Below are 25,135 nucleotides of genomic sequence, written 5' to 3'. Positions count from 1 at the left end.
GCCACCACCATGCTTCACTGTAGGGATGGTATTAGCCTGGTGATAAGCAGTGCCTGCTTTTCTCCAAATGTAATGCCTGGCGTTCACTCCAAAGAGTTCCATTTTAGTCTCATCAGAAGAGAGAATTTAGTTTCTTATGGTCTGAGAGTCCTTCAGATTTTTTTTTTTTTGGCAAATTCTAGACAGGGAGTTGCCTCCGTCCGGCCAGCTCTAGAAAGAGTCCTAGTGGTTCTAAACATCTTCCACTTACGGATGATGGAGGCTACTGTGCTCATTAGAACTTTCTGAGCAGCAGAAATTTGTTCGTAACATTCCCCAGCCTTGTGCCTCGAGACAATCCTGTCTCGGAGGTCTACAGACAATTCCTTTGTCTTCATGCTTGGTTTGTGCTTTGACATGCACTGCCAACCCTGGGACCTTATATAGACAGGAGTATGTCTGTCTGTCTGTCTGTCTATCTATCTATCTATCTATCTATCTATCTATCTATCTATCTATCTATCTATCTATCTATCTATCTATCTATCTATCTATCTATCTATCTATCTATCTATCTATCTATCTATCGATAATTTACAGCAATAATAAATTGAATTTTTATTACATATTCCATCAATTATTCAACTTACCTATAATGTAATTGTACCTTTCAGTCACAATTGTGTCCAAAACTTACAGTGTGTGACTGGGAAAAAATTCATAAATTCCTCTACATGTTACCCATCAACAGTGATGGTTGTGTTTTGTAGCCACGACCATTACAATTTTAAAATCTGTATTTGTATCACTAGTAATTATCGTAATTATTATAAAAAAAAAGTGTTATAAATTGGTGTTTCGAAAACTTTCACAAGAGACAACGACCAATACAGTTCTTTTATTAATATCTCACAATAAATCTCTTTTAACATAGTGTTTTACAAATCATACAACATTCCCTTCAGTCCTTCATACACAACTACACCAATAATCAATAACAATATACCGCAGTTCATTTCTTTACCACACAGAACAAAAGAAAAGTTGATAACAAGAGGCTTTATATGCTTGTGGGTTAAATTAAGTCGAACCGTTGATCCTCATAAAATATCTCGTGAATATTTTTAAAGTCTGCTTATCATAACTTAAAAAATTAGCTCAGCTCAGCCTAAAACTGAACAAATAAATAAATAGATAAATAAACATAAGTGCTGTCATCCAGTGCAACAAATGTGTTTTGTTCTCACGCCACATTCAATTAAATTAAAAATAATATCTGTGCTTTTGTGATGCATCATAATTTGGAGTTCCATTAAATGAATTCAGTTGCATTAATAAACTAGCAATGTGCAAATAAACAATGTCTTTATTGTCGCTGTAAAGTAAATAGTTCCTGCCAAAACAATGAACCCCAACCGATGTGAAACAACAACAATCATCAGGTTTTCCTCGGTTATAAAGCAGCAATTAAATTAACTTTATGGAAGAGTTAGTTTGAAAATTTATGGAAGAAGTAATTTGGAGCTTTCTGGAAGAAATCGTTTGGAACTTTCGGGAAGAATGACTTTGGAACTTTCTGGAAGAATTAGTTTGTATCGCTGTCGCTGTCAGAATTATTGGACTCTCCGAACTGTTGGCTGGCTAAATGATGGAGTTCGTGTGGTTCCATTGAAGTCATTTTACCATCAGCTCCGATCTTCATTGGTTGGATCACCTGCTCCCTGAAACGAAACAATGTCTGCAATTATTACATCATACTGTTTTGAAGTCTACGCGATATCGAAATTCAGATTTTCAACTGCTGATAATAAATGACCAATTATTCAAAAATACATCAGTGTATGCAGATACCGATATTCAGATTTTCAACTGCCGATAATATTTACCAAATAATCAGAATGACATCTGCCAAATGCGATACCGATATTCATATTTTCAACTGCTGATAATAATGACCAATTATTCAGAATGACATCTGCCTATGCGATACCGATATTCAGATTTTCAACTGCCGATAATAATTACCAAATAATCAGAATGACATCTGCCTATGCGATGCCGATATTCAGATTTTCAACTGCTGATAATAATGACCAATTATTTAGAATTACATCAGCCTATGCAGATACCGATATTCAGATTTTCAACTGCCGATAATTACCAAATAATCCAAATGACATCTGCCTATGTGATACTGATATTCAGATTTTCAACTGCCGATAATAACCAAAAAATCAGAATGACATCTGCCTATGCGGTACCGATATTTAGATTTTCAACTGCCGATAATAATAACCAGATAATTAGAATGACATCTGCCTATGCAATGTCGATATTCATATTTTCTACTGCCGATAATAATGACCAATTATTCAAAATTATATCTGCCTATGCCGATACTAATTATTCAGATTCTCAACTGCCGATAATAATGACCAATTATTCAGAGTAACATTTTCCTATGCCCATAACGATTATTAAGAATGACAACGGGCGATACCAACAGCCAATTTTTCAGAATAACAACTGTCTTTGCTGATACCAATTATTCAGATTTTCAGCTATGAATAGCCGATAATTCATAATGATTATTCAGAATGACAATTTGAAAAAGCCTAAAGGAATTCTTCAGAATGACATCACAGGCAACCGATACTTCAGAATAACCTGTTTATGGTGATATTGATGATCAGTTATTCAGAAGAACCACAATCTTCCACAATATATGAAATACAAAACATTATTCAGGCCCCAAATTATTGTGCAGATTATGGCTGCCTTAATAATTATTGACCAATATTGTCACGTCTGCTGTAGCCCCATCTTGTGGTTTTCTGGACACTGGTTATATTAATTGTTTCCAGCTGTCTGTCATTGTCTAATTATTGTTGTCTTTATAAGCTTTGTTATTTTGGGTTTAGTTTGCCTTTGGATATTTGCTGTTTGCTCATGCACTCTGTTTACATGATTCTGTTTTGTTTTGTCCGGCTCTTATCTGGTCCTAGTCTGCTCACTGACTCATCGTTTTGGTTTGTTTGTTTGTTCATTTTGTTTCATGTTATGATTATATTTTTTGAACGCCTGTTTAAACGTTGTTTGATTCACTTTTGTTTATTGTGTTGTACTTTTTGTCTCTGTTCGATTTTTGTACCTGGCCTGTCCTCTTATTTTTTATTAAAACTTCAATTGCTTGGATATGTCTTGTATTTTTGTAAGCCCATCGACATTCAAGTTTTTGTGGCTGCATTGTATTACCTGGAGAGTTTGTCGAACATGTTGACCAGTTTCATGGCTTCATATTCCTTCTGTTCATCAGTCATTCCCTCCATAGGGTTTGGCTGTTCTTCCTCCACGCGACCAGTCACTGGATTGATGCTACACAACACCAAATAATTACACATTTTTACACTCACAGCTGGGGATTATGATTTCTGAAAATGATGCACATGACATACTGTGGTTTGGCCTCTCTGTACTCTTCTGTATCACTATCCTCATCTTCTGAATAATGTCCTGGGTCTCGACCGCCTCTCATCAGTCCCCGGGCGGCCAGCAGTCCTGCTGCATTACCATAACCCGTGTACTTGATAAACCTAGACACTAATGCAGAGAGGATCAAATGATTATTACTACTTTCTGATCTTTCGTCAAATCCATTTATAATTGAGGTTACTTTAAAAAAAGTATTGTAGTTTAATGACAACATTTGTGTGGGGTTATTTGTTGGAGTCACTACTATAACACATAATGCATTTCTGATATTTACTTCTCATTTTCTAAGCTTAAATCAAGAAAAACAAGAAAGAAACAGACTTGGGTTCCTAAAATTAGCAAGTATTTTCCTCCTCTTTAAACGTACCGCTTTCCTTGCAGAGCACAAACAGGAACTCAGCCGCGCAGTGCTTTACATCTGTGTCGATGTGGGTCATCAGACGAACCAGCTTATTTCGTAAAGCATTACCGACCTCAGGTCTGTTTTTGACATCTCGTAATGGGGGAAGCACCTATGAAGAAGACAACAAATTAGTGGTGGGCCGTTTTCGGCGTTAACACGAGACTTTTATCGCGCGATAAAAAAAATATCGCCATTAATCTACTCTCAAAGTTGGGTTGGGAGCTGGGTCTGTTCTATGAAAGCTATAATGACTTTTACATTGATATTTTAGCGTGGATGTATAGCTGACCGGTGAGACGTCTGACAAAAAAATGCCCTTCTAAGGGTCACTAGCTTCATCAAAATAAGGGACTAAGATGAAGGCAAATTAATAATTCTTTCAAATTTTTTTTTTACGGTTTTGCTTAAAATTACCGTAAAAATGTCATATTTTGTGATTTAGCAATAATAAATCAATACAACCCTTAATAATATACAAATATCTTTATTGTTGGACACTTATTATCATAAGTATTATATATGAAATTGTGATTTAAAAAAGTATTCCTTCATGACTTGTTGGGACGTTTTCAATGATCACAAAAGGACAACAAAACATACGCTAAAGTTTAGTAACAAAACAAGCTAAATTAAGCTAAATTTGTGAAAAATTCTGAGACAAAAGCTTAAAAGGTGCTCGTTCATTGGGGGCTTCAGTCACATGATCCTGAATTGGGGTCCTTCAACTAATCAAAGTTTTCTGTGGAATTACCGATTTAAAATAAGCACATAGTGTCATCCCAATGGACATAGTTTTCAGTGACAAACTGTATCAAGTTCCTACAGCCCCAAATCAAAAAATGTTGTGACGGTATGGAAAACACAAATAAAAAGTAGCGATTTCTTAATTTAATTGACTTGTCTTTAATTGCAGACAAAACATAGAGAAGTTGACAGCGCTTCTGGACACTGTTAACATAGGGCTTCCTTTTGGCACAGTATAGTTTTAACTGGCATTTGTGGATGTAACTACGTATTGCGATACTTGACAAAAGTTTGGCAAAGTAGTCCTGAGCCCATGTGGTGATATGGCTTATAGACGAATGACAATTCTTAATACACTGCCGCTCCTGAGGGATCGGAGATCATGGTTGTTCAGATTAGGCTTAATATTTACAAATGAAATGAAGTTGACCAGACAAAACATGAAATATTTTGTGTTCATATTGTCTGCAATGAAATACAAGTCAAAGTAAATTTGGAAATCACTACTTTCTCTTTTTCTTTTTGATCTGCATTTCTATATTGTCCCAACTTTTTCTGATTTGGGGTTGTAGATATATCATACTAACTTCTTAGATGTTTATATATATATATATATATATATATATATATATATATAGGCCTGAGGTATTTATTAATATTTTTTACGATATTCTTTAGAATTTATAAGAGTTTTATTATATGAAACTATGCTCGAAGCCCAGGTAATAAAACAATCTAATGAAATCATCATATCTTACTTTATTCCGTAAAAACTTCCTGGTCTCTCTGTGGATGCGAGCGCTCTCGGTTAGAAGATTCAGCGAGGGCAGAAGCGTCTCCTTTAGCTTGTTTCCCTGGGAAAATAAACACTACATCAACAGGTGAGCAGGCAAATTGTTTTACATCGGAGCTCCAGCTGTGTCCAGGCGTAGAAATCTCTCAAAGTATTCCCATCGCACATCCCAGCGCAAAAACAATAACAAACCGACCAGCACAACACAGGTGTGGAGAAGCTCCCAGAAAAGAGCAGACAAAAATATCTTCATCGCAGGTGCTTCACCTCAGCCTAACCAGGTACAAGCACAGCAAAACATCAGCTCAGGGATGATTTATTTGCGGAGAGCTTTTCAAAATATCCATTGTTACTGGAAACGTAATTATTTTTACGTTTTGTTGGTTTAGTGGCAAACTCGTACAATTTGTACTAGTTAAGTTGTACGGAAATGTACTAATTTAAAAAGGATGCGCCCACTCTTAAACCCAACCGTCATTGGGGGATGAGCAAATCATACTAAATTGTATGAATAAGATCTTGAGAATTCATATGCATAAGCCACTAAATCAAAAAGTTAGGAAATTGCTGTGGGATTACTATGAAAATACCTTAAGATCATCAAACCTAAATGTTACATGTATTATACGCAAATAAAAATATATTTAATTTTAAACAAGAAGTGGGCAAAAATATAGTCAACATTTTGTAAACAGTCAGCTGGTTGTGATTGCATAATCTATATAATCTGGAAATACTAAATTACTTTTTATACATATATATATAATTTAGCAAACACATACATTATATACTATACACAGATACAAATAAAAATAAGGTAAAGTAAAAACAGTGAATTATCTATTTTATATCTGTTTATTTCCTAAAATACCTTCCAAAAAATAATTACCTAATAAATAATTTAATTAATTTTATTTAAATAATTAAAAATAAATAATTAAACAATGAAATAATTTGATTTATACTTAACATATTTAGACAGCAGACAACCAGAAAAATATACAAAAAACAATAATAACAAATAAAAAAATGTAAAAAAAACAGTTGTTAATTTATTAAAAACTACTTAAAAATATAAAATAATTATTAGGTTATTAGATATTATTAGGTTAATGATAATTAATGATTTAATAACTCATTTCTAATTACTGAGTTATTTTATCTTTGCCATGATGACAGTAAATAATATTTGACTAGATATTTTTCAAGACACTTCTATACAGCTTAAAGTGACATTTAAAGGCTTAACTAGGTTAATTAGGTTAACTAAACAGGTTAGGGTAGTTAGGCAAGTTATTGTATAATGATGGTTTGTTCTGTAGACTTTCGAAAAAATATATAGCTTAAAGGGGCTAATAATCTTGACCAAAAATGGTTTAAAAAAAAACTGCTTTTATTCTAGTCGAAATAAAACAAATAAGACTTTCTCCAGAAGAAAAAATATTATCAGGCATACTGTGAAAATTTCCTTGCTCTGTTAAACATCATTTGGGAAATATTTAAAAAAGAATAAAAAAATCAAAGGGGGGCCAATAATTCTGACTTCAACTGTATATATGAAGAGTTTAGATGCAAAAAGCTCTAAAAGCTGTTTAAAATTTTCTTTAAAAAAATGAAAATTTTTATCAGGCTCCAGTCTGTAGGTTCAGTAATTTTAAGTTTATAGCAAAAAATATGCTATTTTAGAGGTCTTTAAAACGAAATACCCCAACATAAACATACGAGTCTGAGAAAAATGCAAATTTTTAATGAAAATTTTAGACGGCATGACAGAAAAAAGGAAATACTGTGAAAATTACAGATATAAATATTTGATAAATATTTAAAAAAGAATAAAAAATGTCACAAACTTAAATATTCAACAAATACAATCCATTTAATTAACATATATGCATATAAAAATGATTACCTATTTGTATATTCATTAATATGATACAAAATGAATTACCACATAATACAAAAATGTGTACTTAAATCAACTATTTATATATTTAGAAAAAAACAACAACATCAGTTACAATCTGCATTTGATGAATGTTAATTTTTCATTCTGATTACGTACCGCTATATACACATTTCTGGAGATCACCAAAAACGTCCCAGGAGCTACGTTTTTTTTTTGCAGATTTTGTTTTTCATGAATCTACCAGAGGGCGCTGTGTATGCTTTTTCAGATCTCAAATTTCTCTTGCGAGTGCCATTTACGCCTGCTGTTCTCACATAAACCCACCAGAGATTGCTGTCGACTGACTGACTGACTTACTGACTGACTGACCAAATGACCCACCCTCCCACTTACCTAAACCCAACCGGGCTTGATTTTTTCAACTCCTCGCCACTGGATAAACTAGTAACAGTTTAAAAGTCATCCATATGATATTACCATATTGAGGTAAGTGGTCAGCTATTAGCGAGAAAAGAAACAGCGTCATAGCGCCCGATAATGTTCTTGTTAAAAACAAAACAATTTAGCAATACGTACTTCTGGCTACATAATTCGCGCTCTCCAGAAATGTATATAGGGTTACGCTTTTAGAATGAGCCAATGTGGTTTAAAGTGTAGATTTGAGGTGTTAATGTTCTCACCCGGTCGAGTCTTTTCTCCATGAACTCCACCAGCACTTTGACAGCATCCATGTTGACTCCCATGTACTCGATGGAGCCCTGCTGGACTTTAGGCATCAGCAGGACGTCCAGACACGGAAGCGGCAAGTTTCCCAGAAGGTTCACTGTGTGGCTGTAAAACATGTTCAGATCTATTTTACTTTCCTTTAACAAATCAACTAATTAGTTGGGGCTGAGATCCCAGTGGTTCTGCTCTAAATAGTTACCAATCTTTACAAATCAGAGCAAGACGGTTGAGAATCTGTGCCAGTGTGTCACTGTGTCCAACTATTTGACATGAAACATGATATTTTAATGAAGAGTTGAGAAATTTATTTATAATTTTATATTAAAATATGGACAGATGTGTCTAAATGTGAACAAACTCCTGATAAAAGACAAAGTCCACCATTCTCCAATTCTTGTACTGCTCTCCCGACAAAAATGCTTGCTGCACACACACAGCTTTGCTGTATCGGCCCTGACAGCATCGTGGGGAAAACATGCAACAAACCCCTTGGATCATGGAAACAAACACATACGACCCTTCATAAACAGCTAAACACTGTGTGCCGTGGGTCCGTGGACAAGGCCTCACCCAATTATCAAGGTAGGATCTCACAGCTTGGCACTGGCAGGTCTGCCTTGCCTTCGGAAAGCATGTGCAGTCATGAATAATTAAGAAGCGGGCTCTTCTCATAGGATAAGAAAACTCCGCTATGAATAATAATGAGAAACCAACGCATCATCTTTGCACTTGCAGTTCTGCGCTACGTCACCGATTTTGATCCCGCCCAAAAAACAATTTTAAATCCGGAGGATGAAATTGCCTGACAAATGCTCCAAACTATCCAGTTTTCCCCACAATTAAAGCTAACAGATGCTAACATTGTCTTAAGTGATGCTGCTCACACACAAATCTGTTAAAATCTCAAAAAAGTACTCAAGGGTTTCATAAACGTTTAAAGAGTCTATTTGCTATTTAGTAATGCTATTTACATGTTGGACTTTGTAAGTGGAAACACTGAACGCTTCACTAGTAGGAAAAACTGAAACAGATCATCTGCAGCGCAAGGATAAAGAATGATCCTTCTCCAATTGGCCTCTTTATTTTATTCGTGGATAAGGAAATGGTGTTGTACGCACTCCACTGAAGACATTCATTACCTGCATATTTAATTTAGTTTGTTAAGCGCAAAGATTTGTTTTAAAACTATTTCTCAATTCAGTTTTAATTTCCAGCAAATGAATAAATGAGCAATAATAACGAAGTGTGGTCAAAAATCTGAGTTACTGAGTTATATCTAAACACACGTCCTATTCTTATGCCTTATATAGTGATGCATACCATACGTCTCCAAAACCCGAGAGGTGGACAAATCTAAACTTTTTTTTTTATTAAAACATATATAAATATGCATATAATAAATAATACTGCTAAAATAATAACATTAAATAAATGGAAACTATCATGAATGAACTGAAAAAGCCTCCCAAGATGAGGCATGGAAGCAGTGGTTTTTATATTTATAAAAAATAATAATTTTTGTAACATTTTAATCATTTATTTTTTTATAGGTAAATATATTTGTGTATTGCTGTACATCCTGTGTGTATTAAGAAATTTGTAACCGTTTGAACCCACATAGGCGCAAAACTAATGCACTTTGCACTGGACTTTAGACCAGCTTTCAGCTGGTCAATGGCGCGGTCTATTTCAGTTCCTCAAGCGCACCAAAAATGCGCCTTAACACACCTCCTTTTTATACGAGCACACCCATGAGTACACAAAGTGGTGCAAATGGATTTACTATTTAAACAACATGGTGCAAAATGTGAAAATTACAGTTGCGCTGGTCTGAAAATGGCAACAAAATCAAACACGTTTCGCACCTTTTTGCGCCGGGTGTATTATAAGGCCCATTCCATCTATGAAAAGTCCCCATTAGACATGAAAACCCAACATATGTGATTTATAAGGACACATAATCCACACATTCATGTGGTTTACGAGGATACACAATTGTATAATGACTTGTTTATGATGTAGGTGTTAAAGTGGTTTACAAGGACATGCCTTATGTCCTCATAATTCAAAAAGCTAAAAAAAAATCACACTTAACAGGGACTTTTGATCTTCAGTTTTTTTGTGTTAAAGGGCAGGGGTAGGGTAAAGTTATATTATAAGTGGTTTTTACAGTATTAACTACAATATGCATTTGAAGAGTCCTCATAAACCACATATACAAGTATGTGTGTGTGTGTGTCTGTGCACCTGTGCATCTCCTCTGTTAACTCTTCTCCCTCTGCGCCGCTCATGATGTGTGTACGGTATGTGTGATGTCTGTGTGTGCGTCCATGAGTGTGTGTGGGCACCTGTGCATCTCCTCTGTTCGCTCCTCTCCCTCTGCGCTGCTCATGATGCAGTGTCTCAGTATGGCTCCCAGGTGTCTGTATGTGGCTGCTTCCTCCTGCATCACACACACACCAGCACAGCACACACGCCAAAACAACACAAGTCCCATGAAAGCATTTTAGATCTGCTTCACTAATTAAACGCAGTCATTTACACAGGGGGAACAGATCTTATTGCTGCGGGTGTGTAACGCTTATTCAGTGACCTTTCTGAGATTATGACGATATTAAAAATAACTGACACTCTTAAAACAATATTTAATAATATTTAACCCAAGTCTCACCTCGTCCACATGGCGTCGGTTGGAATCAAACGTAACATTGAAGAGGATCTTGAGGATCTCCATGACTCTCTCGGTCTCTTGTCTGCCCAGCGGGGGCAGCTCTGAGCAGCCGTCGAACCCAGCCCGCGCCACCTCATACATGTCCGGCCAGCAGAGTCCAAAGGTGGCGTCCAAAGCCTCGGACAGCAGACTGACCCCGCGCAGCTCGTGTGCCAGCTGAGCCCGCACGTCCACACGCAGGGCGGTGATCAGGAACGTAAGGCGCAGATCGAAGAAACGCACGTCATGGTTCCACTGTGGTTCCCGGCACTGTTTCAGCCGCTCTGCTAAACCCACCATCAACTGCAGGTCAGCTGCGGCCTCCTGCGCTGCTTCGCTGTTAAACACGATGTTGCATAAGCACTTCAGAGCCTCCACGATCACCTAAGTGGGCCATTTGGAAGAAAAAATATCATATTACAAATGTATTTTTTTATATTTATTTTTGCAGGTGTTGGGTTTGCTTTTAATCACGTGACTCTTCTTTTAATTGAGCCGAATTTCAGCTTCGTTGTTTATCGTACCGCTATATACATTTCTGTGGACCGTCAAATAGGGGGTAATAGGAGGTAAATTTTTGGCGGTTTTTGTTTTTGCAAATTCATGAGAGGCTGCTTTGTACGCTTTTTGAGATCTCAAATTTCACTCCTGAGTGTCATTTGCGCCTGCTCTTCTCTCGTAAATCCACCAGAGGCCGCTGTCGACTGACTGACTGACTGACCAATCAACTAACCCACCCTCCTTCCTTAAATCCAACCAATCAGTCCTCTCCTCTCTGCATCTAAAGTCCACCTACATACTTCTGGCAACATAACTCACGTTCTCCAGAAATGTATATAGGGCTACGTTTTCAGAATGAGCCTTTGTTGGTTTTTGCAGTGTACAGGGAGAACTGAGAGGCAATTAAACCCTCCTGATCGGTAATGGGATTGCTTGAAATTTTACTCACCCCTCACGAAGGAATCGCACAGTTGAATCCGAGCTACGATCCAATTGAGGTGAACTCAGTGTTTGAGTTCTTCTCGCGGACGAAAGATAAGCGGGGGTGGGGCTAGGTTATTGGGGGCCAATGGGGTGGCCATGATTATGTTGATCGTGGCCATGGCTACCCCCCTAGCGCCGTCCCCGGTTAAGACTTGAGACTTAGATAAGCCACAGTCACACTAGAGTCTGTGCTTGCGAAATTTATCTCACCGGCAAAAGATAAGCGGTAGGGGGTGGTGTTTGGGTTATTACAAGTGGGGTGGCCATGATTATGTTGATGGTGGTTAGGGCTACCCCCCTAGCTCCGTCCCTGGTTGAGACTTAGGACTTACTTAAGCCGCAGCCACACTAGAGTTTGTGTTTGCGAAATTCATCTCACAAATAAAAGATAAGCAGGCGGGGTGGTGTTTGGGTTAATACGATTGGGGTGGCCATGATTATGTTGATGATGATCATGGCTACACCCCTAGCTTCATCCCTGGTTAAGACTTGAGACTTACTTAAGCCGCAGTAACACTAGAGTCTGTGCTTGCGAAATTCATCTCACGAATAAAAGATAAGCGGGTGGGGGTGGTGTTTGGGTTATTATGAGTGGGGTGGCCAATGTGGTGGTTATGATTATGTTGATGATGGTCATGGCTACCCCTCTAGCTCCATCCCTGGTTAAGACTCGAGACTTACTTAAGCCGCAGCCACACTAGTTTGTGCTTGCCAAATTCATCTCACGAATGAAAGATAAGCGAGTGGGGGTGGTGTTTGGGTTATTATAAGTGGGGTGGGCAATGTGATGGCCATGATTATGTTGATTGTGTCTGTAGCTACCCCCCTAGTTCTGTCCCTGGTTAAGACTTGAGACTCACTTAAGCCGCGGCCACACTAGAGTTTGTGTTTGCGAAATTCATCTCACAAATAAAAGATAAGCAGGTGGGGGTGGTGTTTGGGTTATTACGAGTGGGGTGGCCAATGGAGTGGCCATGATTATGTTGATGGTGGCCATGGCTACCCCCCTAGCTCCATCCCTGGTTAAGACTCGAGACTTACTTAAGCCGCAGCCACACTAGTTTGTGCTTGCCAAATTCATCTCACGAATGAAAGATAAGCGGGTGGGGGTGGTGTTTGGGTTATTACGAGTGGGGTGGCCAATGGAGTGGCCATGATTATGTTGATGGTTGCCATGGCTACCCCCCTAGCTCCATCCCTGGTTAAGACTTGAGACTTACTTAAGCCGCAGTCAAACTAGAGTCTGTGCTTGCGAAATTTATCTCACCGGCAAAAGAGAGGGAAAAAAAAAAAAAAAAGTATGATTCCCTTACTTATATACAGAGTAATACCAAAGCTATTAAGACATCCAAGCTGCTGGAAAAAATACTAAACGTACATGATAATTTTTTGTTGTTAATTCCATTGCATACTGATTTATGTATAATTCTGTACTCCCCTGTTCAATCAATAAAAAAATTAAATAAAAAAAAGAATATTGTGCCTGAAGACATCAAACTTACATCATCACAGATGGACCGCCACTCCAAATGCAAAAGATAATGCTCATACTTTGATTGAAGATCACCAATACATTTTTTAGTTGATTAACCTGCACGGATCAATTATTCACTTAAAGAATAACAATGTGCGCTAGCAAAATAAACATGCCCATTTTGATTTCACACAGACTTTAACAAAAAATTGTACCAATCTTTTATGACAAATAAAAGTAAATCAGAAGCAATGAATGATTTAATTATGGTGAAAGTCATATGCAACTGATTGAAAATGCACTGTTGCGCAATATAACAATATTTTCTGATAAAGTCATAGCGGCATTTTAATCATTCATGATCAAATATCGACATTATAGCATACCCTTACCTCTAAATCTGGGATCTCTGGGGTGACGCCCTCTCCCTGCCCAAGCCCTGCATGTCGAATCAGGATCTGCATAGCATGGCGGGTGGCGAACGGAGACAGGCTCTTCTTGTCCCGGGACAGGATGCGGATGGTCTCTAGGCAGGCCAGCTGGCAGGATGGCTGGAGGTCTCTCTCCAAAAAGCTTAACACTAACTCACCCAGACGCTGAGAAATGAGAAAACAAGAGAGTAATATGGTGGAAACCATCTACTATTGGTTTACATGCCTGCATTTCTCCACTGCTTTTGTTTCAATGCACCTTATGAAAATTGCTTAGCGGCATATATGTTCAGCAAACTTTTACTACTTAAGGATGACTAGGCCCACATGAAATCTGTGCGCACAGAAATCCGCAGATTTTTAGCCCATCATTGAGTCTATTTATTATTTGCCCATCATTGAGTCTATTTATTATTAGCCCATTATTGAGTCTATTTATTATTTGCCCATCATTAAGTCTATTTATTATTAGCCCATTACTGAGTCTATTTATTATTAGCCCATTATTAAGTCTATTTATTATTAGCCCATTATTGAATCTATTTATTATAAGCCCATTATTGAGTCTATTTATTATTAGCCCATTATTGAGTCTATTTATTATTAGCCCATTATTGAATCTATTTATTATAAGCACATTATTGAGTCTATTTATTATTAGCCTATTATTGAGTGTATTTATTATTAGCCCATCATTGATCTATTTATTATTAGCCCATCATTGAGTCTATTTATTATTAGCCCATCATTGAGTCTATTTATTATTAGCCCATCATTAAGTCTATTTACTATTAGTCCATCATTGAGTCTATTTATTATTAGCCCATCATTGAGTCTATTTATTATTAGCCCATCATTGAGTCTATTTATTATTAGCCCATCATTGAGTCTATTTATTATTAGCCCATCATTAAGTCTTTTTATTATTAGCCCATCATTGAGTCTATTTATTATTAGATCATTATTGAGTCTATTTATAATTAGCCCATTATTAAGTCTATTTATTATTAGCCCATCACTGAGTCTATTTATTATTAGCCCATCATTAAGTCTATTTATTATTAGCCCATCATTGAGTCTATTTATTATTAGCCCATTATTGAGTGTATTTATTATTAGCCCATTATTGAGTCTATTTATTATTAGCCCATTATTGAATCTCTTTATTATTAGCTGATTATTGAGTGTATTTATTATTAACCCATTAATGAGTCTATTTTTTATTATCCCATTATTGAGTCTATTTATTATTAGCCCATTACGGGGTCTATTTATCATTATCCCACCATTGAGTCTATTTATTATAAGCCCATTATTAAGTCTATTTATCATTATTCCACAATTGAGTCTATTTATTATTAGCCCATTATTGAGTCTATTTATTATTAGCCCACAATTGAGTCTATTTATTATTAGCCCATCATTGAGTCTATTTATTGTTAACCCATCATTGAGTCTGTTTATTTTAAGCCCATCATTGAGTCTATTGAGTCTATTTATTATTAGCCCATCATTAAGTCTATTTATTATAAGCCCATCATTGAGTCTATTTATTATTAACCCATCATTGAGTCTATTTATTGTTAACCCATCATTGAGTCTGTTTATTATTAGCACATTATTGAGTATTTATTTTATTGTGTAAATGTGTTTAAATTTATATTTATTTAGTTTTTAAATAAATTTTAGAAATATTATTGACTAATATGAAAATGTTCATTTGATTTATTTACAATACGGTTTGTAAAGTAATATTTTCTGTCTTTTAGTAAATATATTATACGAGACTTGCTTTTGTTTTAATAATTGGATAAGCATTGTAAATATTAAATAAAACTTAAAAAACTATTATTTTATTTTATAAAAAATAGATAATCATAAAAAAGATTAATACAATAAAATTTTGGTGATTAAGAAAAACTTATTGATAGAAACGGGTTTTAGTCGCATAACACTTGGTTAATGAAAATGGCACTAGTACTTTTTAATTAACATTTACAAAATATTGTACAATTTTAGTACAAATGAATGGAAACTTGCCTACGCAGCTTTCAAACTGAAGCCTGAAGAAAATGTCATAGACAAAAATCCATTAAACTACTTTTCTAAAAATGCTATTAAATACATATTAGTTGTAAATAATTACTTATGAACAATGAATTTCAGCTATCTAATAAACATTTAAACAAGTATAGTGTTATACAACAACAATAATAATAATTATATATAATAATCCATTAAATGGTGTTACAAAATCTTTGGATATATAAAAAAACTATTTGACCAATATGTAAAATTGAAAAAAAAAAAAAAATAATAATAATAATAAATAAATAAATATTTATATAATAAAATTGTATATCTATATATATATATATATACACATACATATTGTTTGTTTGTTTTGTGGCCCATAACTTACAATGGCCAAAATTATATTTACATTTGAATTAATAAAAAAGGATCAATGCAATAAATTCCCATAGTAATCATTGATGGCTGATTAGGTACAAATATAGCTTTATATCGTGATAAATTATCGATTATTTTGGTCCAAATGGATCTAAAAATTTTAAAAAGTAACAACAAAAATACGCTAAAAATAAATGCCTCTTGACCAGTCTTTGGGTCACAATCCACCAGCTGAGAAACACAGTTCCTGGGTAAATAATAAGGGTTGTGCTCATGCAATTCAATGTGTTTACAAACAAACACTGCATAAATCTTTTACTCGAGTAGCAACATTGTGTGCCATTTTTCTGCTATTCATATAGTAATTTAATGAATGTTGCTGAAACAGACTGCTGGACAGCTGAATATACGAGTCATGGAAGATTGACTGACAGCTCTTCAAATTCTGCCTGACAGTGTTCAACTCAGTGTTCAGAGTCCAACTGTGAATTGTCCTTTCATGACCCAAACAAGCTTTTTATAGTGTTATTTACAGTCTGTATGGTGCCACTTTATATTAAGTGTCCTTAACTAATAAGTACTTGCACTGAAATTAATAATTCGTTACAATGTACTTACTGTGTAAATACATGTTTTACATTGTACTTATCAATTAAATACCTGCATAAAATTACATCTGTAATTAATTTCTCTAATTACATTTATAATTTACACTGTTGACCATCCCTTACACTTTAATCCACCCTTAAACTTACCTATATCACCAAACCTGTCCCTAACCTGACCCGTAACTTACTTTAATATGTATATTCTGAGGTAAGTACATAGTAGTTAAGGACACAATATAAATTACTTAGTTTTTTATTTTACTAAATACATTTATTTAATCTGTATAATTAATGCAAATTATTTTTTTGTTTTTATTTTATTTAAAAAATTATTTAATATATATAATTTATGCAAATACATTTTTTTGGGTTTTTTATTTTATTAAATACACTTATTTAATATGCCTAATTTATGCAAATTCTATTTTTTTGTTTTTATTTTATTAAAAAACTTTATTTAATATATATAATTTATGCAAATCTAATTTTTTGTTTTATTTTATAAAAAAATGTTTGTTTAAAATATATCATTTATGCAAATTCGATTTTTTTGTTTTTATTTTATAAAAAAAACTATTTAATATATATAATTTATGCAAATCTGATTTTTTGTTTTTATTTTATAAAAAAATGTTTATTTAATATATATAATTTATGCAAATTCGATTTTTTTGTTTTTATTTTACAATGCAACTTAGATTTCATTTTCTTTTCGGTTTAGTCCCTTTATTAATCTGGGGTCGTCACAATGGAATGAACCGCCAACTTATCCAGCATATGTTTTATGCAGCAGATGCCCTTCCAGCTGCAACCCATCACTGGGAAAGATCCATAAAGACTCATTACCACAAACACTAGGGTCAAATTTAAGAAAACCCAATTCACTTATAGTGCCGACTTTGGACAGTGGGAAACCAGAGCACCCAGAGGAAACCCACGCAAACATGGGGAGAACATGCAAACTCTACACAGAAAACTGACTCAGCCAAGGCTCAAACCAGCAACCTTCTTGCAGTGAGGCGATCGTGCTACCCACTGCGCCACCGTGTCGCCTTTATATGTTATTTAATACATCTGTTTAATATATTTAATTTATGCAACATAGATTTATTTAATTTAATACATTTATTTTATTTCTATGAATAATACAGCAAATATATATATATATATATATATATATATATATATATATATATATATATATATATTTTTTTTTTTTTTTTTTTTTAGTTAGAATGACCTGAACTAAACACATTAAAACTAATAACTAAACTAAATAAAATGTAAACATTTAGCAATGAATAAACAAATGAATAAATCAATGCAGTAAAAGTCAAAGTTGCACCAAACCTTTGTCTCTCTTCTTAAAATCTATCCTCTCCTGCATTAATATAAGCCTAATATTTCATTGCCAACATAAAGAATTGATTTTTCTCTGCTTTCCTCCACCCACAACAACAGACCTGTGACCCATTTTAAGGTTATGACCCGAGATATTAGCATTGGCCATTAAAAGTACATATCGATCAACTACTAGCGTCGATGTTCTGAAAAACATTCCTGCAGTAAACAATGCAAATGAAATATGACAGAATACAGATACCAAACCACGCTGATTCTCACGAAACACAAAATCCCCAAAGCGTATTTCTTTTTTTATTTCTGCACGGCATCTTGTGATACAGTATAAAACCGTCTTTGTTAATCTGCAGAAGTCAAAGCACCAAAATCATTAAATCAGGAATGAGAAATAGGCTTTGGGTTCTGTACTAATGCTACACTACGTCTAAAACAGTGAACTATCCGTATACCTCGATCATATCTCCATCCTACCACAAAGGGTAAGCAAAAACAAAGAAACACACAAAAAAGTCAGTGTTTTACAGTAGGATATAGTATGAGCTTATTTCTTTCAGATATTTTAGTAGTGGAATAGTTATGAATACTGAAAGTGCATGCTTTTGGTTAGAACTCTTACCTCTCTGTCCTCCTCTTCTCCAGAGGTGAATGAAAAGCACTGTGATTTCTAAAAGAGAAAAGAAATATCACTGTCAACATACAAGCTGCACATAAAAAATAAAATAAAATAATAAATTCAATTAAAACAAAAACTGTATATGGTGGACCAAAACTGCCAAAAATAAATAAACAAACAAAAATAAATAAATAAATAAATAAATAAATAAATAATATATATATATATATATATATATATATATATATATATATATAATTAATTAATTAATTAATTAATTAATTAATGTCTACAGTTGTTATCAGATTCTGTTGCAGTCTTATTAATTTTTTTAATTATTTTATGTTACATTTTTCCTTTTGGTTGAAGTTTTTATTTGTGTTTTTGAGATTTTATTTTAACTTTTATAAAATGTATATTTTATTGTGTATTATTATAATTAACAATAATATATTTTTTTAGAATCTAAATTACTAACAATTCTTAAATTCTATGTTTTAGCAAGAGATATAGAAGACAGATAGAGAGAGATATTGAATTATTACAATCTGATAGTTGTATTAATAGTTATATATTTTTAATTTAGGTCAATGTTTCAGTAGACCTGGGGGATTAATCGCAAAGCAATTAAAATCGACATTCAGAACCTATTATCGATCAAATTTTTCTGGGACAACTTTTTCAATTATGCATGTGGAGTCATGTAAACCTGCTCTGTTAGCCTTTGTTATAACTTTAAACTACGTTGACAATGATTGAAAGCTGCACCAGAGAGAGATGCATTAAGGCAGAATATTTTCCATTACATTAAAATTATCATTTACATTCGAATATTTGTTTATAGAAGATTCAAGAAATGCACTGTTTAAAATGTTTTTATAGGATATTCATTCATTCATTTTCTATTCGGCTTAGTCCCTTCATTAATCCGGGGTCGCCACAGTAGAATGAACCACCAACTTATCCAGCATATGTATTACGCAGCGGATGCCCTTCCAGCTGCAACCCATCTCTGGGAAACTTTAACAGGATACATAAGAGTTATTTTATTTAGAAGATATACCGCTTGTTAATATCAATATCAAAAACATTGCAAATGTATTTTGTTTCCAAAAATCTTCTATTATTTTAAAATCAGGTAATGCACTCTTCGTTCAAAAATCTCTCATCTTTGAAATGTGAGTACATTTACTGTTCAAAACTTGTCAGTGAACTATAAGGACAAATAAAATTCATTCATTCATTTTCTTTTCGGCTTAGTCCCTTTATTTATCTGGGGTCGCCACAGCGGAAGTTATCCAGCATGTTTTACGTAGCGGATGCGCCTCCAGTTGCAACCATTACTGGGAAAGGAAAAATAAAAATAAATAAATAAATAAATAAAATAAATAAATACAATAATCATTCATCAATCATCTAATAATTTTGGCCCTGAAATGGTTTTTAAAAAATTAAAAACTGCTTTTATTCAAGCCAAAATAAAACAAATAAAACTTTTTCCAGAAGAAAAAATATTATTAGACATACTGTGAAATCTTCCTTGCTCTGTTAAACATAATTTGGGAAATACTAAAAAAAAATAAAAGTAAGAAAGTAAGAAAGAAAGTATTGCAACACATGCTCATTCTGAAAACGTAGTCCCGAGCAGGTTTGAGTCCAGGGAAGAGCGGTTCCATAAATCAGGTAAGACAAAACAAAATCCAAAAACTAAAACGAATAAGTGAACAACAGGGTGAGAATGTGGTAAAAATGTGGAAAAAGCGCACACAGCGGCCTCTCACGGATTCGCGAAAACAAAACCTCCAAAAACATGTTCCTCCCGGGACGTATTTCCAGTCTCTAGAAACATCCATGGGACTACGTTTTCAGAATGAGCCTAGGTTGAAGTATTCAGACCCCCTTAAATTTTTTACTCTTTGTTATATTGGAGCCATTTGCTAAAATCATTTAAGCTAATTTTTTCCCTCACATTAATGTACACACAGCACCCCATAATGACAGTAAAAACTTCTCAAGGGTGCTCAGACTGGGCCGAAGGTTTACCTTCCAACAAGACAATGACCATAAGCAGACAGCTAAAATAACGAAGGAGTGGCTTCACAACATCTTCGTGACTGTTTTTGAATGGCCCAGCCAGACCCCTGACTTTAACCCAATTGAGCATCTCTGAAAAAAACTAAAAATGGCTGTCCACCAACATTTACCATTCAACCTGACAGATCTGGAGAGGATCCCCAAATCCATGGGTGAAAAACTTGATGCATCTTCAGCAAAAAGACTCTTAGATCTAAAGGGGGCTTCTACTAAATACTGAGCAAGGGGTCTGAATACTTAGGACCATGGGATATTTCAGTTTTTCTTTTTTAAAATGAGTAGTAAAAATGTAAACAGTTCTGTGTTTTTTCTATCATTATGAAGTGCTGTGTGTGTACATTAATGAGGAAACAACCTAAATGATTTTAGCAAATGGCTGCAATATAAGGAAGAGTAAAAAAAAATTAACGGGGTCTGAATACTTTCCGTTCCCACTATATACCCACTGTATATGTATATATGTGTGTGTGTGTGTGGTGTATGTATGTGTGCACATATATATATATATATATATATATATATATATATATATATATATATATATATATATTTATATATATATATATATATATATATATATATATATATATATATATATATATATATATATATATATTTTTTTTTTTTTTTTCCTTTTTTAAATATTTCCTAAATAATGTTTAACAGAGCAAGGAAATTATTAATGTCTGATAATATTTTTTCTTCTGGAGGAAGTCTTTCTTGTTTTATTTCGGCTAGAATAAAAGCAGTTTTTTTAAAGCGATTTTAAGGTCAAGATTATTAGCCCCTTTAAGGTATATATTTTTTCGAAAGTCTACAGAACAAACCATCATCATACAATAACTTGCCTAATTACCCTAACCTGCCTAGTTAACCTAATTAACCTAGTTAAGCCTTTAAATGTCACTTTAAGCTGTATAGAAGTGTCTTGAAAAATATCTAGTAAAATATTATTTACTGTCATTATGGCAAAGATAAAATAAACCAGTTATTAAAAATAGGTTTTTAAAACTATAATGCTTAGAAATGTGCTGAAACAATCTTCCCTCCATTAAACAGAAATTGGGGAAAAAAATAAACAGGGGCGCTAATAATACAGGGGGGCTAATAATTCGTACTTCAACTATATTGGATTCGATTAGATTCAACTTTATTTTCATTACACTTGTACAAGTACAAGGCAACGGAATGCAGTTTAGGTCTAACCAACAGTGCAATAGCAGCAAGTGCAGGCTATAGGTATAAGTTAAAATTTAATTCAGGTTAAATGATAGATAATATTTACAGATGGATGCCCTATCATCAACATAATATACAAGTTATATTAACTAGAATCAGATATTTACAAATAGATTAACATACTTTACGGGTTGCCATTAATAATCAGGTAATTGTAAAAGGAAATGGACAACATACAGTACATGTTGTTATTTGCTATGACAGAAATTACAATTAGATATGTTTATGTATGTGTGTATACAGTATATGAATATATATGTGTTTGCTACATTTATGTACCAAATTGCATGTATTTGCAAGCCTGACTTTTTGGGTCACTGTAAATCAAACACAACACGGAGTGAAGAGAAACAATGAAAGTAGATCTGACTTTGGAATCAATTAAAACAAATACATCATATATAAGTCATCAATTCTTAATTAGTATCTCTCCCTGATGCATCGGTTCTTTCCTAAAGCATGATCAGAGCACTTAAACCGCATGATGATCTGTGATACAGGCTCACACAGCATCAGGGTCAGCCTAGGCAATCTATTTAGGTAGCTTGAGTCCTAATCCAACCCACGTCACGCAAAGATCTTCAACTCATATGACTTTTATAGTTAACATGTTTTCTGAAGTGTACACACTAACCCATTTACTAAGTGGATCATTAGTTTAAAAAGGCCTATACATGTGTGTAATAAATTTGGTCTTCTTACATTAGCACTGTCTCATTTATCTTCACACATGCATGTTTGAAATAGGCATGGGACGATAACCGGTTTTAAGGTTTACCATGGTTTGGAAATTATTAATAACGATATTTTAGATTGCATACCAAAGAAATGACATAACTTCAAACTAGGCATGAGGCGGCATATGTTTGTGAAGGTATGATAACCTTGGATAAAAATATCAGGGTTTCGTGGTTTTGTGATTACTGCTCTAAAATAAGTTCTTTTTCAAATGTGTGGATGAAAAACAACACACTTTCCTCATTGAACACAGTATACAGCAGCGTTTAACGCTAAAGATTTTTTCTACTGGCCCGATTGGATCAGTGGTTCAGATTTTTTCTTGCCTTGCCCAAATTTTCACTGGTCCCACCCAAAAAAATAAATAAATAAAATAAGGAGTTATTTGCTATTTCTTAGCCACATATTTTACATAATGTGTCAAAAATAACGTCTGTGAATCTAGAATTTAAATATTAAATTTTTTAAAAAAAATATTTAGCAGTAAAATATCGCAGCATGGAAAATGTGCAGGTATTTATTTATTTTTTTGCAAATTAAATAGATTTGCCAAACTGATCATTCTGTCTACTGTCCCGAGCGTCTCTTACGCTGGCCCTGGGCCATCCTTATTGTTGAGCCCTGTACAGTATTTATTTGACAAATTTTTTATTTAAAATTAAAATTTATAAAACTTTGCAACAGTAAACATGTCAGGCTAAATCATTCAAATAAATCTACAAAAACACACACACATTTTCAAAATGTGTTTTTATGTGTCGTAAAGAAATCTGTGTTTGTGAACTAACGAACCTAAAAAAAAGTCAATGAGTTATTTTAATTATTTAGCCTGAAATGTTCCAAGATTTTATAAATATGAATTGTAAATTGAAAAATTGTAAAACTAAATACTGTATATTGTGTTCAGTGGGTGAAAATGTGTTGTTTTTACTAAGACATGGCTAAAAACATGCTCTCACATGATTAGTGCTGTGTAGCATCATCTATTATAAATGGATATAAAAATAAATTGAAACTATTTCATGTTTTATGATATGCTGTAATAAATTTAGATGTTTGTTATGATTTACCACATATATGTAGAAATTACATGAAACATTAAGTCATGAAAATTGACTTGAAAGTGCTGGAAAAGTTATGGAATTTTTGCAGTAAAAATGTGTATGAACCTGAAAATGAAATGTCTGTAAACCATAAAACCAGTTATCGTCCCATACCTATTTCAAACATACAGTACATGTGTGGAGGTAGATGATAAATGTAAGATTTATGCAAGTGCTAATGTAAGATGACCACATTTATTACACACATATTAATATATAATGTTATGTTTTGGAACAGTAAACATGTCAGGCTAAATAACTGAAATAAATCCACAAAAAGGCTTTTTAAAAATGTTTTATGTATGTTTTAATGAGTAAAGAAATCTGTGTTTTGTAAACTAACAAACCTAGCATAAGTCAATGACCTATTTCAATGATTAAGCCTGACATGTTCCAAAATTAATAATAAAGAACTTATTTTAGAGCAGTAATCACAATACCATGTAACAGTGATGTTTTTATCCAAGATTATCAAACCTTCACAAGCATAAACCAGCCCATGCCTAGTTTGAAAGACTTTTGATGACATTTGATTGGTATAAATCTAATAATTGTTATCAATAAAGGCCCACATGACAGCAGTTTATTTGAGATATGGACATGATTAAAAGAGGATAATCATGTGAAACGTGTATATTATTGTTATTATTATATTAATATATTATTGCTATCATAAGTAATACGACAATTATATATATATATATATATATACTATATGTGTAAGGCATTTTTAAGAGCATTATGTAATAGCTTTCTGTCAACATATAACTAAATAATACCACAACATGACCCTTTTCTTTTAAATCCCACATAAATATGGTAATTTATATTCCATTCTGCTATATATTCGTGGTTTATTGTTGATATTACCTAGACAAAATGTGTTTACTAGAGGAGTTGTTGTGATATATTTCATTTGTGACATCATTTATAATTCTGATCCGTTATGACGGTGTTTCACATGAAATATTAATAAAACGGAAGACATATTCTTGTATTAAGCAACTCTATGTAAATATTTACAATAAAACATTGATAGTATTAAACTAGAAATACTCTCCTTTTGAGCAAAACACTGACATTGATGATATTAAAACAGTCGTAATGTTCATAACTGTACCTCTTTATTATATGTCTGTAAAGCTGTCAGTGCGGCGTCCTGGTCGCCCGTTTCCATTTTCTCTATGATGGCATTTAAGTCCATTTTCATCGCTGTTCCGCCCTTCTGCTGTCAGGAAGAGCCAAAAAATCACGTAAACACAGTCAGCTTCAATCCTCTGGCTTTATCTGGGCGATCCAGAAGCTCCTGGATGATGCGATTATT

The 25,135-nt window shown here is 33.8% G+C and overlaps 1 protein-coding gene across 4 annotated transcripts; it reads right to left on the bottom strand.

Annotated features, from left to right (window-relative positions):
- Positions 1 to 862: 862 nt before the first annotated feature.
- On the bottom strand, positions 863 to 25,135 carry ric8a (RIC8 guanine nucleotide exchange factor A). 4 transcript variants are annotated; one of them, XR_012399866.1, is made up of 12 exons: positions 24,932 to 25,135; positions 18,641 to 18,688; positions 18,474 to 18,491; positions 13,604 to 13,807; positions 10,715 to 11,137; positions 10,291 to 10,486; positions 7,998 to 8,148; positions 5,377 to 5,472; positions 3,839 to 3,983; positions 3,435 to 3,579; positions 3,235 to 3,354; positions 863 to 1,700 (listed from the first exon to the last, which is right to left on the bottom strand). XR_012399866.1 is itself a non-coding variant. In XM_005162988.5 (12 exons), exons 1-12 carry the CDS (start codon positions 25,019 to 25,021, stop codon positions 1,565 to 1,567), a joined length of 1,671 nt encoding a protein of 556 aa, XP_005163045.1. In that variant the 5' UTR covers positions 25,022 to 25,135; the 3' UTR covers positions 863 to 1,564. The 4 variants fall into 4 exon arrangements, 2 of the variants coding, with proteins under 2 accessions (XP_005163045.1, NP_001005588.2); XM_005162988.5 differs by having other exon boundaries at positions 10,392 to 10,486; XR_012399867.1 differs by lacking the exon at positions 18,474 to 18,491.

Source organism: Danio rerio, chromosome 25 (genome assembly GCF_049306965.1).
Source record: "Danio rerio strain Tuebingen ecotype United States chromosome 25, GRCz12tu, whole genome shotgun sequence".
NCBI classification, from domain to species: Eukaryota; Metazoa; Chordata; class Actinopteri; order Cypriniformes; family Danionidae; genus Danio; species Danio rerio.
The sequence above is the reverse complement of the archived record's forward strand: the minus strand, read 5'-3'. Positions and strand labels throughout refer to the sequence as shown.

Coding starts and splice junctions, on each gene's coding strand:
- ric8a (XM_005162988.5), bottom strand. CDS start 25,021: ATGAAAATGGACTTAAATGCCATCATAGAGAAAATGGAAACGGGCGAC. Junction 3,580..3,838: donor TGTGCTCTGCAAGGAAAGCG/GTACGTTTAAAG, acceptor TCTCTGCATTAG/TGTCTAGGTTTATCAAGTAC. Junction 1,701..3,234: donor ATGTTCGACAAACTCTCCAG/GTAATACAATGC, acceptor GTTTCGTTTCAG/GGAGCAGGTGATCCAACCAA.